This window comes from Temnothorax nylanderi, unplaced genomic scaffold (assembly GCF_030848795.1).
Source record: "Temnothorax nylanderi isolate EJ_2023f unplaced genomic scaffold, tnyl_v1.0 TNYL_tig0011_pilon, whole genome shotgun sequence".
Lineage (NCBI taxonomy): Eukaryota > Metazoa > Arthropoda > Insecta > Hymenoptera > Formicidae > Temnothorax > Temnothorax nylanderi.
Window position 1 is genome coordinate 1,897,334 of NW_027249073.1, and position 14,857 is coordinate 1,912,190.

Genomic DNA, 14,857 nt, shown 5'->3' on the forward strand with positions numbered 1-14,857 from the left:
AAATAGGATTATCAATCAATCAAGGAAGTTCATGTTGCATGGTTTTACGCGTGGCAAACGGCTCAATTAAATGTCGAGGGATTCTGTCGAAGTGCATAGCCCGAATTTTTCTACGCTTCGTGATTTATTAACGCGGCCGGAGACTGGACCGCGGAGGACGATCCATTTTTTATCGATGCCTCGCCGGGTGTCCGAAAACACGTTCGCCATCGTCTTCGGATATTTGATTGACTGATCGGAGCGGATTCTCTCGGAGCGGCCGTAATTTATTAATTTATTCCGCCGATAAATCGCCTTCAATCCGCACGTGGGTAGCGAACGACCGGTCCTTAGTATCCTTCTCTTCCTCGCTCCCCTTTTAATCTTGTCTCTCTCCTTTTCTCCCTCCCCCTTGCATTCTGTCCCTTTAAAGGGGGGAGGCCGTTATTCTACTACACCGATGTAAATAACGGCAGCGCGGTGTGTCATTTGCGTGCGTTGCACAATTGGCGGGTGTTATGCAAAAATGTGTTAACCCACTAATTTGAAGTAAATTAAGTTTAAAATGCACAGTTACATTCCGCTGACCCAGCTACGAGTACCACTTTTTTTTTCATTTTTTCGATTAATATATCCTCAACGTAATACTGTCCGATCGATTCACGTAACAGGAACATTTTTTGTAGCGAGATTTATTTATGCTTGTATACCGAATGTTCTTGGTACCGGGCTCGATACTCCAACATTTTTCTCGCCGTCCGTCATCCTCTTGGGATTCCGAGACGATAATATAAATGCAGTCTCAACGTCTGTTCTCGACATCTAGCAGTCACGTAAAGCAAACGCACGACCGGTTACGCGATCGAAGCTCTCCCAAGACACGTCCGCTATGTTAATCGCGCATGATCGTATAAATATTCAAACGTCGCTGCTGGACCGCAGCTCGAGCGGACCTCCGACGTGCTACCGGTGTGGGACTACCTTATCTGAGTATCCACACTACTGTCGCGCATAGATAATTAACAACGACAAGTAACGACGCACAAATCAGTCATCTCGCTCGCGGCGATCGGCGATTGGTACGCGTAAGAATGTAGTCCTCCGGCGATGTCCGCTCTCGAAACCGAATGATTAAATTAGCCGCGAGAGCTCAACCGTCAAACTGAAAATTACTGTCGGTGACTTGCTTACCGAAATTACGGTACATAAATAATTAATTATTTAATGATGGCTTTCAGGTCTCAATTGAATTTGTTCTGTTTTCGATGTGCTCGCTCAAAGTTTGCCCGGGTTCATCGAAATTCCATCGATTCCCGTTTACGTTATCGCTCGCTAGAGACATCGAGGAAAGATGCGAGGATGCATCTCAATTATTTGGCGAGATTCGAGAGAGAGAGAGAGAGCGTCTTACCAAAAAATCCGTTTGCGAATGCCAATTCCGGGGAAACCAGTTTTGCCGATCGCCGAACGGCGAACGCGATCGGAGAGTCGCCGCAAATGCATACCGGTTCAACCTCGTCGAACGAGGATACCATAAGGATCTTTATTCTGCGCGGGAGGATGCAGCTAATTTGTGAAGCGAGACCGCGATATTAACTGGCGTCGCTCACGAACCTCTCGTCGCGACTTCGACGCTAACGAGAGGTTTGCACATGTCGGTGCAATTTTGCGTTTCCTTTCCGCTTCTGTATTCCCGTAACTTTACGCGAAACAGCGGGGAATGCCATTAATTAATTGCGCATGAAATAAAATAATTAAAGAAATAGATAATTTTTGCGCGTTAACATCGGCTTAGATTTATTGTTAATATTTAATATTGTAATACAATGAAATTTTATCACAATATTAGATTTTCGTTTCCTCGTTACATCCATTTAGCCTGTCTATTCATTCCTGTAGGATATGGGCGGTCGGATGGCAGGATTCCTGGGCGGAAGAGAATACACACGATTACTTTTGAGGAATATATTTCTGAATTCGCAAAACGTGATTTACACGTCCTATCACGTCTCTCGTCGGTAGCGAACCGACTCGAGGGCAGCGGCTCCCTCTTCAACGCATCCGGCCTTAATGTAGCGCGGCAATCCAAAATTTTTGAAATAAGATATATATTCTACATTCGGCCATATCTGACTATATTGCCGTCCCGGCAAAATAACTTTTGTCTTAAAATTATAGAACTGTCTTTGGTACATAACTAAAACTGAGTCTTACTTCTAACAGGAACTGAACTTATATCTCACTAAACTAGGATAAGATCTTTGCATCTTCCATTTGACACCATGGTCTCAGATTTACGGCTTGCTAAATACCACGGTAGGGTCGCAGGGTATTCTGGAATCCGTCTACATCGGTGATGGTATACCTGTCGTTACCAAGCTGCTCCGCTATTTTATACGGTCCTTTAAATACAGGTTTAAGTTTCTGTGACACTCCGGCCGAACTATCAAAGTTCTTGATTGAAACTAGATCGCCTACTAAGTACTTATGCGCTTCTTTACGTTTTCCGTCGGCGTATTCTTTGTTATACATTTGCGATCGTAGGATTCTATCAGATGCACGCTCTCGAATCTTATCAATATCTAATCGTTCTGGCCCACTTTCGCTTTGTAAATATTCGCATAGACTATCGGCCGATTTCGCACGCTGTTTTATACCAAACAATAATTGACTCGGCGTTTCCCCCGTAGATTTACTTACAGAGTTATTTAATGCATACTCAGCATCGGAACAAATTTTGTACCAGTACTTGCCCGCTGAGTTGTCAGATAGTTTAGCTAACATGGGAGTCAAGGTCCGGTTGACCCTCTCAACCTGGCCATTAGCCTGAGGTGAACCTAACGCGATCTTAATATGTTCAACTCCATTGTCGTTCACGAAGTCTTTGAACTCCGAACTCGTAAAACAGGTACCTCTATCCGTAATCATAACTCTCGGCCGCGAATAATGCTCAAAATATAACTGAAGACAATTAATTGCCTCTTTACTAGAGGTCGTTTTAGTCGGGTAAAGTTTCACAAACTTTGTAAAAGAATCCACTACTACTAACAGATGTTGTTTAATCAACCGCTGTTTATCTATTGGTCCCAGATGATCAACATGAACGGTACTAAAAGGGACATTTCCTTTCGGAATAGAGTGTATAAATCCTTCGACCTTCCCGCTAACCGGAGAAAACGCGATGCACTTGAGGCAATTCTTAACATGACAATTTACCTTCACACGTAGCTTCGGGAACCAACAGTTTTCAAGTATCGCTTAAGCGGACTTCTCAGTACCTACATGTCCTAACTCATCGTGGTATTTATACAGAACATTTCTTTCCATTTGTTCCGGAACATAAAACAATATCTTGTTACCGTACTTACGATACACTAACCCGTTCCTCATTTCATAAAACTTGTCTTCGGATTTTTCAAGCTTATTACAAATCTCTACAATTTTGGGATCTTGTCCCTGACATATCGCAATATTCCATTCAAACGGGTTTTCCTCTATAATTCCGATGGCTCTACTAAGAGCATCTACGTGACGCATACGCGTACCCGCTCGATATTCTAGCTCATAATCATAATCAAGCAATGCAATTGCCCACCTTTCGATCCTACGATTTACATCTTTCTTTTTTAGTATCATAGTGACAGCGTTACAATCAGTCATAATTTTAAATTTTAATCCTTAAAGATAAATTCGGAATCATTCCAAAGCGTAAATTATCGCGAGAGTCTCGAGTTCAAAACTGTGAAGTTTCGATTCACTTTCAGTCGTTCGCTTAGAATAATAGAATATTGGGTGCATCTTACCATCTGCTTTCTTTTGCGTAAGAACCGCTCCGTAACTCAATGAACTTGCATCACAGTGCAACTCGGTTGGGTCGTTTGGATTATAAACCGCTAAGATCGGGGCTTCCGTAAGTTTGGCCTTAAGAATATTAAATGCGTCAAACTCTTTTTCTCCGAATTGAAACGTCGTATTTGCTTTCGTCAGATCATGAAGGGGTTTGGCAATAGACGCAAAATGTTCTATAAATTTTCTGAAATAGGAACAAAGTCCAATAAAACTACGAACGTCCCGTATACTTGTAGGAATCGGAAACTTCTCGACGGCCTTAATACCCCTCCGCGTTGGCTTTACACCCCGCTCCGAAATCATATACCCCAGGTATTCTATTTCAGTCTGAAGAAAATAGCATTTGTCGATTCGTAACTCCAATAGGTTTTCTGAAAGAATCTTAAATACTTTTCCCAGGATCTCTAAGTGCTGTTCAATAGTCTCAGTCGCTATTAATATATCGTCCATGTAGATTGCTATACATAAGCGATAACACTGACTAAGTACTGATGAAATTCTATATATAAAGCGCTGGAATTTCGGTGGTCCCGTTTTTAACCCAAAAGGCATTCTTACCCATTCGAACTGACCTAATGGAGTAACAAATGACGTGTATTTAATTCTTCCTCAACCGGAATATGGTGGAAGCCGTCTTTCAGATCCAGTACTGTAAAGTATTTCTTATTCCTCGCAATTACTAATTGATCCTCGATGAGAGGAAGAGGGAAATTATCTCGCGCTAAAACTTTATTAAGGAATCTGTAATCCACACACATACGCAATTGTCCGTTTTTTTTCTACTAAAACTATAGGCGATGTGAACTCAAGAGTCACTATGTCGTATATATACCCTTTCTCTAATAACTCATTTAGAATCACCCTAAGTTTTTCTATTCTATCATAAGAAAGTCTGCGCGGAGTACAATAAAACGGCTGCGGATTATTAAATCGTAATTTCAACTTATCTTTTATTTTTGGCTCAGAAGGCCTTGGATATTCTACGAATAATTTCCGAAAAATTTGTTTTAGCTCCACTTTCGTTTCGTAAGGTATTTCAGGGTTTATCTGTAACTCATCAACCGAATCATCTCCGACTTCGATTGCATTAATATCATTTTCTCGCCAAGCATTTCCGTCCATCGGCAACATAACTTAATACCGAATTTGTGCAGTACATCTCTACCTAACAAAGCTGGTGTCACTGACGTATCTTCTGGCGCAACATAAATTCTAATATTCTCTTTAGCAATATCATCAATAAAAACCGTCATATAAACTTTACCTAAAAACTCTAATGGCACCTTTTTACACCCGCAGTATTCGCGATCTGATGCATCTAATGGAAGAAGTCTTTGTTTATCTATAAACCGTTCTTTAACAAAACTAATTGGGCTACCTGTATCGAGAAGCGTATCCAAGCACAATACTCGCCGTAAACTAGTCTTTTATCTCATATGTCACAATCTTTCTATGCTCGACATTGGTTTCTTCCTTCGGGTCCTCGTACACGTTGGCGACCGGTGACTTCTCCTTCGCTTCCTTCGGTTCCTTACCCGGACATCCTTCGCTAAGTGCTCCGTATTGCCACAATTGTAGCAAGATCCACGTTCTCTCTTCGGTTTTGGACAGTCTTTCGAAATGTGCCCTAATTTGTTACAATTGTAACATTTCATAAATCGTTCACTGATCTCTTCTTTCCCGGCTGTCTTCTGTACCTTGACTTCAGATTTCGTCTTTTCCACCGACTTGTCTGCACTTGATTTCTCCCCTTGTGGCAAGTCCTTTTTAACACGATGCGAAAGGGAAATTTTGCGGAACCCGTTCAGCAAATCTTTCACTGATTCAAAGTTCTGCATGCGCGCCTGATTCCGTAACGTTTTATCAAGTATTCCTTCCGTTAAGTAGTCCAGTAAGTCATCTTCTTCAATTGGCACTAAATTACCCAAAATAAGTTTTTTGTGATAGTAATTATTGAACGATTCATTCGGCTGCCACACTCTCGATTCGAACTTCTTAAGACGATCCACTTTACTTGGTCTTTAGTCGAATCCGTCTTTCATCGCTGAAAGCAATGCATGCAACGTCATCTCTGTATACTCCGATTTTGAGCGAAACCATCGGTCCGCTTTTCCCTTAAGTTTAGAGCTGATAATTATCTTCATAATAGCGTCGTCGACCGAAAAAAGCCTCTTCCAATCCTTAGACCGTCGTGAGACAAGTTAGTTTTACCCTACTGATGACCAGTCATTGCGATAGTAATCCTGCTCAGTACGAGAGGAACCGCAGGTTCGGACATTTGGTTCACGTACTCGGTCGAGCGGCCGGTGGTGCGAAGCTACCATCCGTGGGATTATGCCTGAACGCCTCTAAGGCCGTATCCTCTCTAGTCAAAGGTGGCAATGATATCTCTAGGAGTCTCGTGAGTCGAAAGGCTCAAAACAATGTGACACACTACTATGCGGCCGGTCCTCGCGGGCCGGTCGTCGCACGAGCCCGGTTTGCCGTACGGCGCCTCTGCCCGTCGTCGGGATCTCACCGCTTACGACGGCACGGCGTCTAACGGTCGAACATGAGTTTCGCGAGTTCGATGTCGAGACTCGGAATCGTCTGTAGACGAATTGTGCCAAAAAAGACTAACCAATCGGACTTGCTTCTCCCAATCTTTAAAATAGCGATTTGTTCCATCGAATTCGCCAAGCAAATCTCCTATACCTTTGACATCCGCACGCAGCTGTGGCGACGCTGGTGCCTCCGCTCGCTGTACGTCACTCATTCGCCTCGCCATAATTGCCTCTCGTTGCTAAGGATATCCCCGATTCTCTGGATTGCTGCGATTGCTGCCATTGCCAACTCGATTTCTCGTCTATATCTTATAACTTCCAATTCCGCTCTGTCACGTTCCAGTTGAAGTTGAGCATCTCTTCGTTCTTCTTCACCCGTAAGGTCATCTACGCTCATCCAATTCCCGTCAGGATCCGCTTCCATCAAGCGTTTTATTAAGTCAGCCTTCACTCCTGCAGTCGACAGGTTACGTTCTCTCAGTTTTTCTTTAAGTTGAGACATCGTAAACCGACTCGCTGCCTCCATCGTATTTGGCAAATACCGTTTCTATTTTCCGTAAATTACTTCGTAACCACTATAATTGTCAATCGCGTGCTCATAAAGATCGAACACCGTCAACGTAACCTAAAGTCTCAGCTGTCACAACAACTGTCTCACACCGCAGAGTTACCGATCTCTGGTCCTGTGAACTTGGCACACCATACCTAAAAATCTTCAATTTTGTTTAGAGTTCTGACTTTTTTTTGAATAGTTCTAGAGTTCTATATAAGCATTTTAAATAGTTCCGATGATTAAATACAAAAAAATCGAATTTGAAAATATGGTGCGCTAAGTTCACGCAGCGCACCAAATCATGAAAATTAATTATTTCTTCGGAGTTCTAGTTTGTTTTACAATAGTTCTACAGTTCTATATCAAATATATCAATAGTTCTAGTAATTAGAAGCAAAAAATCGATTTCTGAAAATCCAGTGCCCAAACTGTAACACCTATCTAAGAAAGGTAACAGTTCCGACCGGATCGTATTTTTGTGACATTTCACGTAGTTTTGCAAGAAATTTTAATCACTTTCCAGTAATGCAATTATTTTAAAATAAAAACTATATTTAACACATAAAAAATTTTCATTTCAGAAAAATTTTTTTACACGTTCTAGCCGATCTGATAAGAGTTCTGCGTAGCGTTCCCTAAGTTCTACAAAAAAGTTATATAAGTTTAGTCTGTGAAATAATTATTTTTCAAGTTTTCGCTGCTTTTAACATTTAAAAATCAACTTTTCGACGATTTTTGACAGTTCTGTGAGTTTTATTATAATTATCCTGTAGTTCTGAACGTATTTTAACATTTTCCAAAGAGTTCTAGTGATAAAAATTATGTGATAATTTTTATTGAAAAATTGTTTAAAAAATGAATAAATAATGCTTATCGCCGGAACTCTTCGAAAAATGTTAGAATACGTTCATAACTACAAGATAATTATAATAAAACTCACAGAACTGTCGAAAATCCGCCAGCGCCACACCTAGAAACTCGTAAATGCGGCTTTCTTAAGAGAAAAAATTGTTTAAAAAATGAATAAATAATGCTTATTGCCGGAACTCTTCGGAAAATGTTAGAATACGTTCAGAACTACAATATAATTGTAATAAAACTCACAGAACTGTCTAAAATCCGCCATCGCCACACCTAGAAACCCGTAAATGCGGCTTTCTTAAGAGAAAAAATTGTTTAAAAAATGAATAAATAATGCTTATCGCCAGAACTCTTCGGAAAATGTTAGAATACGTTCAGAACTACAATATAATTGTAATAAAATTCACAGAACTGTCGAAAATCCGCTAGCGCCACACCTAGAAACCCGTAAATGCGACTTTCTTAAAAGAAAAAATTGTTTAAAAAATTATCACATAATTTTTATCACTAGAACTCTTTGGAAAATGTTAAAATACGTTCAGAACTACAGGATAATTATAATAAAACTCACAGAACTGTCAAAAATCGTCGAAAAGTTGATTTTTAAATGTTAAAAGCAGCGAAAACTTGAAAAATAATTATTTCACAGACTAAACTTATATAACTTTTTTGTATAACTTAGGGAACGCTACGCAGAACTCTTATCAGATCGGCTAGAACGTGTAAAAAAATTTTTCTGAAATAAAAATTTTTTTTTAAAATAATTGCATTACTGGAAAGTGATTAAAATTTCTTGCAAAACTACGTGAAATGTCACAAAAATACGATTCGGTCGGAACTGTTACCTTTCTTAGATAGGTGTTACAGTTTGGGCACTGAATTTTCAGAAATCGATTTTTTGCTTCTAATTGCTAGAACTATTGATATATTTGATATAGAACTGTAGAACTATTGTAAAACAAACCAGAACTCCGAAGAAATAATTGATTTTCATGATTTGGTGCGCTGCGTGAACTTAGCGCACCATATTTTCAAATTCGATTTTTTTGTATTTAATCATCGGAACTAGAGGGCCTCTAGATACGAGGGGCGCAATAGTTGATCTAAGTGCTGATTGGCTCGCGTGAATTGCATGCTTTATTCTTTTCATAAGCACATACTTGCATAACGTCAGCCCATAAAAAGATGACAGTATGACAGGCATAACCGCAAGTTTACGAGAAAAATATATTTTTTGCTATATAAATTGAAAACGATACGACAAAAAAGATTGAGGAAAAAGGAAGAGGTAAATTTTTGTTTGTATTAGATTTTGTCTAACATGATTTGAACTTGTTTAATATCTATTTATGTATTTTTGAAAATATTTTTAAATAATATGATTATTTTATATTAATAGGGACATAGAAAGTCTGAACGAAAAATCAAGAATACCACGAACAAATTAAATGGTCAAGCAGTGAATTATAAATCATCTGATTTATTGTTAGAAAGTAATCTCCTGAAAAGGTGCAATCTAAACATTTTCTAATGTTTGTAATATTTTATTTTGTAATAAATATATATATTTATATATATTTATATTTTGTCAATTTTGTCTTTATTTATATCTTACATATACGGGGTGGGAGAAAAGTATGGAAACCCTGAAAAATCTCGAAAACTATAAGTTTTACAGAAAAATGTTTCAGACAAAAGTTGTTTGGTTTCGAGGGGGTCATAAGATGGTATCATTGGTTTGACCTTGGATGGTCGTTTAAAGCTCACGTAAACGACACCTTTAATTTCTTAAATGGAAACCCCTATTTTTCAATGCATATTCTTGTAGCTAATCTCGAGAGCTTTTCAAAACACTATAATAAAGTATTTTTTCATTAAGAACTTTTGGAATTATGAGGCTTGAAAGTTCTAGTATTTTGACATAAAATACAAAATATCTTGTAAAACATTAAGTTTTCGGTAATGTTACCTTAATACTTTTATGCACAGAATAATGAGACGAATCAATTGGTATAAAAAAAAGGCACAGTTCCTTTAAGAAAAAATATGTAATTTGCAACACGCATCTGCATACTTTTTCTTAAAAGCAACTATGTCTTTTTTTCATACCAATTGATTCGTCTCATTATTCTGTGCATAAAAGTATTAAGGTAACATTACCGAAAACTTAATGTTTTACAAGATATTTTGTATTTTATGTCAAAATACTAGAACTTTCAAGCCTCATAATTCCAAAAGTTCTTAATGAAAAAATACTTTATTATAGTGTTTTGAAAAGCTCTCGAGATTAGCTACAAGAATATGCATTGAAAAATAGGGGTTTCCATTTAAGAAATTAAAGGTGTTGTTTACGTGAGCTTTAAACGACCATCCAAGGTCAAACCAATGGTACCATCTTATGGCCCCCTCGAAACCAAACAACTTTTGTCTGAAACATTTTTCTGTAAAACTTATAGTTTTCGAGATTTTTCGGGGTTTCCATACTTTTCTCCCACCCTGTATACATATCTTATTTTTTTCAGCAAGCGACACAAATCGATACAAACATATTCTGTCTTCGTATGTTATATTACAGTTATATTATTGAGTGGAAAATTATAATATAACAATTATATTATTGTTACTTTGTGTTTACTGGGTATTGATCGCCATGTTGCATGCTTTATTCTTTTGTGCAGCAATTTCAAGTCAATCAGTTTGCGCCCCTCGTATCTAGAGGCCCTCTAATCGGAACTATTTAAAATGCTTATATAAAACTCTAGAACTATTCAAAAGAAAGTCAGAACTCTAAAAAAAATTGAAGATTTTTAGGTATGGTGTGCCAAGTTCACAGGACCCCGATCTCTCACTCCTCTGGCCAAGGTGCTTCCGATATTACCGACCTGTGACTTATCACCGGAAAAGCTCTGCAGATATGTCGCGCTGCACGAAAGTTCTCGAACGACATCTTCGTTCTCGCACACACACACACACACACACTCAAAATGGCGGACAATAACCGCCAATGGCTTTCGACACACGAAGAGCCCCTTCAGTCACTTCCCCGTCTCGTAACTTAATGTCTTTCGTCCACAGGATCGACAGACCCCGATTAATCATAAATTCGGCCCACTTCGACACGATGCTAGCACACAGTCCATAAATGCATCTGCCGATCGTGCTACCACGCAGTGCTCGAACGACGTCTTCGTTCTCGCACACACGCACTGCCGTTACACGTAATTCGTTCCTCTCGCGTAATTCCCGTGCAATCTCTCGTAAATCCCACTTCTGATTTGTAGGATATGGGCGTTAGGATGGCAGGATTCCTAGGCGGAAGAGAATACACACGAGTACTTTTGAGGAATATATTTCTGAATTCGCAAAACGTGATTTACACGTCCTATCACGTCTCTCGTCGGTAGCGAACCGACTCGAGGGCAGCGGCGGCTCCCTCTTCAACGCATCCGGCCTTAATGTAGCGCGGCAATCCAAAATTTTTGAAATAAGATATATATTCTACATTCCCTTTAGACAAACATTCTCGATAACGTTCTTTGTACATATCGGAACGTTCTAATACCGGGAACAGAACGGCAACGCGGACTTCGCCGGACTCGATTTAACTCGCTCAAGTACTCGGAATGGTTATTAATTATCTTCGTGCAGACGCATCGGCTAATTGGATGGCGTCGTATGCATCTAGCGGGCGAGACGAGCGAGACGTAAATTTTGATTCATCCCGGATCAATGCAAGAAAGTCATCGTCGCCGATTGTCACGTAATTTTTCTCTTGCTCGCCAACTAAATAATAAAGCTTCTAAAGGGACTGTTTTAGAGAAAAATGTTTCATTGAAATAAAAATGTTACTGTCAAGGGTAAGCGAGAAATAGAATGAATTTTAAAAAATACGTAAGAATAGAAGGTTAAAGAATATTAGAAATGTGATGTGCATAATGTGCATATTATGCAAATATATTGTACACTGTTAAATTCGCAGTGTCAAATTATAACTCAATTTAAGTCATTTTTAACCATTCCTATAGGTCGCCACTGCTCCTACTCAATAAACTTAACTAAAACAATATTAGTTTTATTAAATTTCGACATATGGCAGTTAAAAATAACAAAATTTTATTTAACTCAAGGTTTTTTATCCTTTTTTTATCCTTTAATATTTAACAGTAGGGGAAACCGGGGCTAAACAGTCTGTTTTTTTTCGGTGCCGATTTTTAACAACAAAATAAATAATTTTAGTTAAATGTGGTATACCACTGTAAAGAGTGAACCTTTAGCTACAAAATTTATTTAGGAAATTTTTATCTACGTCGCTTTGTTTAACCGGTATAGAGCAAAAACGACAACGGTGGAAAAATTGAAATCTCAAAAATGCCGGTACTAATCGGCCACCCCCCCCCCCTCCCCCGGGGCTAATCGGTCACACTGCATTTTCAATACATATACGTACATCTAATCCTGAAAAATGACAGGATATATTTTAAGAATTGTTTTTTAAGAGAAAAATATAAAAATTTATTTAAAATTTTTATGCGAAACATTATTAAAAAATAATTGTTTTACCTATTCCATAAAACAATTTAGGCACGTGAATACAGAGGTTAACCAAATCGTAAACTCCCCAACGGCACGTCACATTGTCAACGCGGGCAACCACGGGGAACACGCGTGACGGCGTTCCGGTGCCATAGGATCAGCGAGCAACCTAACCAAGCCGCGTTTCTCGCGGGGGAGCGATAAATAGCGACAGGGGGGGGGTTAGAAAAGCTCGCGGTGGAGCGCGACCATTTTACCGACTCGACGGCGTCCTCGCGCCGATTCCTCGACGCGCCGACGACGACGACGACGACGACGACGACGACGACGACGACGACGGCCACGACCACCACGACGACGGCCACGACCACCACCACGACGACGACGACGACGACGACGACAATGACCACCACCGACACCACCACCACTACAACGGCGGCGACAATGACGCCGAGACGATGCGGCGAATGCTGGACGCGGTCGCACGCGCGACTGTCACTGACACAACGACCAACAACGACGATCTACCGCGGCCGGGACGATCTACCGCGCGCGCGGCATGTCAACTCTCGCGCGGAATTCGCGGGATCTCAGAGCCGTGCCGTGCCTCGCCGTACCTCGCTGACGTGCCGTGAGCGCGAGCGATCTCGAAAACAACGGTCCGCCATCTTTTCGGTCGGCCAAAACACCCGTTTTGCGACGATACGTGCGTACCATTTCCCTCCTATACAAACTGACGCACGTGCAAGGGAAGACAGAATCACGCTCGAGGGAAACCTAACCTGAAATCGCCGTGAGCTGAAGTCAGCTGAAGTCGTGCGCCCGGCGCGCCACAGTGACGAGATTAGCCCGATTAGCCCCGGGTGCTTGTAGACCGATTAGCCCCAAACACAAGTTTCAGGTTTGATCGCCCATGAAATATTAGACATCAACGATAATGAAAAAACTACACTGGATTCGTGTTCAGCGTGCATTACTCTTTATAATCACGTACTTCGAGATTTGGAGAGCAAATATTATTGCAGATATTACAAAATTTCCACGCGCAGAAAATTTCACTTTCACCTTCCGAAAACACGTTTACCCTCGTAAAAATCATAACACGGCAAGTAACCTGCCGAAACTCCGTTGGTCACATGGGTACCATAAGCAGCGTTTACAATGTTAATAGCGAGTTCGCACAATATACAGATTCCGAGATATTTGATTTGACGTACTTACCCCGTAGACCTTTTAGCCCCGGTCTCCTTTATAATATATTTATTATAACTCAAGATCACGTTACTATTCAGAATTCTTATAACATAAAATTAAGAGGGTATTCGATTTGGAAGAAAATTGGATTCATTGTCAGATAATTTCCCCCTCGGGATCTATTTGTTACGAGGGAAAAGAGGGGGCGACTGACCAGAGGCGAAGGGGGTAAACGGTTCGTTGAACGTCGGTATCTCGCGACCGTCGCGGTTGGCGTCGTCGACTGCATGTCGATGAAGCGACGAACGGGCGTCGCTGCACCGTGAGAAATCGAATTCCATCGCGCGCGAATGTGTCGCGGTCGCGTGCGGAATCCCGATGCGTCGCGACGCACCCCCGGCCGTTTGTGCGAAGTCGCGCCGCGGAAGATAATAGCGGGCGACGCGCCAACCATCCGTCCGAGACGTGGAGACTGTAAATGCGACAACGTGGAGACACAATCGCGTCGCGTTCTGCTATTTGGATAATGCCGGGCCTCGCCGCGGCCCTTTTCTTACGCGCCGACCTGTCATTACGAGTTCGAGCATGGAAAGACAATACGACGACGATCAGAGGAATTGGAACGCGCGACGATGAGCGCGCCGGTTGAGACGCACGCGCGTTATCCCGTTACAATTGTCTTTCTATTTAGAAAGTATTCGGGAAAAGTGTCACGTATTACACATCCCGCACTTTCTATATTAAACGGAATAAAACGGAATAATATTTGAAATAATTTGGATCAGCCTACTCACACAAACATTGGATCCAATGTAGATCGAACTCGTGTTAAAATCAAATTTGCTATCAGTTATATTGTAACATATTCTTTTTTTTTGTACGTCCTTCATTTATTTCTAACAATATATATTTGTACCTTAGAAGTAAAGAATCGTATCTCTACCGTTATATAAATTTAGAGAAAACAGGGTTTAAAGTTAATTATTTCTACGCAAATTTCCAATACGACTTTTTTTTAAACATTGTACCTTGAGAACTAGTAATAATGGTCTCATCAGAGCCTTTATCATTATACAATTTAAGCTCCTGCAATCCTGGTATATTATTAGAAAAAGTAAATCAATTCCATTTTTACAAAAAGTAGAGATACAATTCTTTATCTCTAAGGTACAGATATGTACACAGAAAAGAAGAACATTTTGATTTAAAAATATCTTTAGTTTCTGTGGAAATCTTGAAATCTTCTCTTTTTTCTGTGCATCTGATATTGTAAGTATTGCTATGGTAATTAGAATTATACGATCGATAGCTTCGCCGGTACCGCGCGTCGGGTTTCTCATAAACC

At 40.3% G+C, this 14,857-nt stretch overlaps 2 protein-coding genes across 2 annotated transcripts in view; both read right to left on the reverse strand.

Moving 5' to 3' along the window:
* Positions 1-14,857, reverse strand: part of Reck (reversion-inducing-cysteine-rich protein with kazal motifs) — a 37,553-nt gene that overhangs the window by 18,904 nt on the left and 3,792 nt on the right. The gene's annotated exons all lie outside the window — the stretch shown is intronic.
* LOC139767750 (uncharacterized) lies at positions 1,930-11,309 on the reverse strand. The gene is made up of 3 exons (XM_071697355.1): positions 10,668-11,309; positions 6,588-7,076; positions 1,930-5,851 (listed from the first exon to the last, which is right to left on the reverse strand). Exons 2-3 carry the CDS (start codon positions 6,895-6,897, stop codon positions 5,268-5,270), a joined length of 894 nt encoding a protein of 297 aa, XP_071553456.1. The 5' UTR covers positions 6,898-7,076; positions 10,668-11,309; the 3' UTR covers positions 1,930-5,267.

Bases quoted from the DNA above. Each gene is read 5' to 3' on its own strand.
- LOC139767750 (XM_071697355.1), bottom strand. From the start codon at position 6,897: ATGGAGGCAGCGAGTCGGTTTACGATGTCTCAACTTAAAGAAAAACTG. The intron at 5,852-6,587 runs GCGAATGAGTGA...ACGGATTCGACT, and splicing joins CGAGAGGCAATTATGGCGAG to AAAGACCAAGTAAAGTGGAT.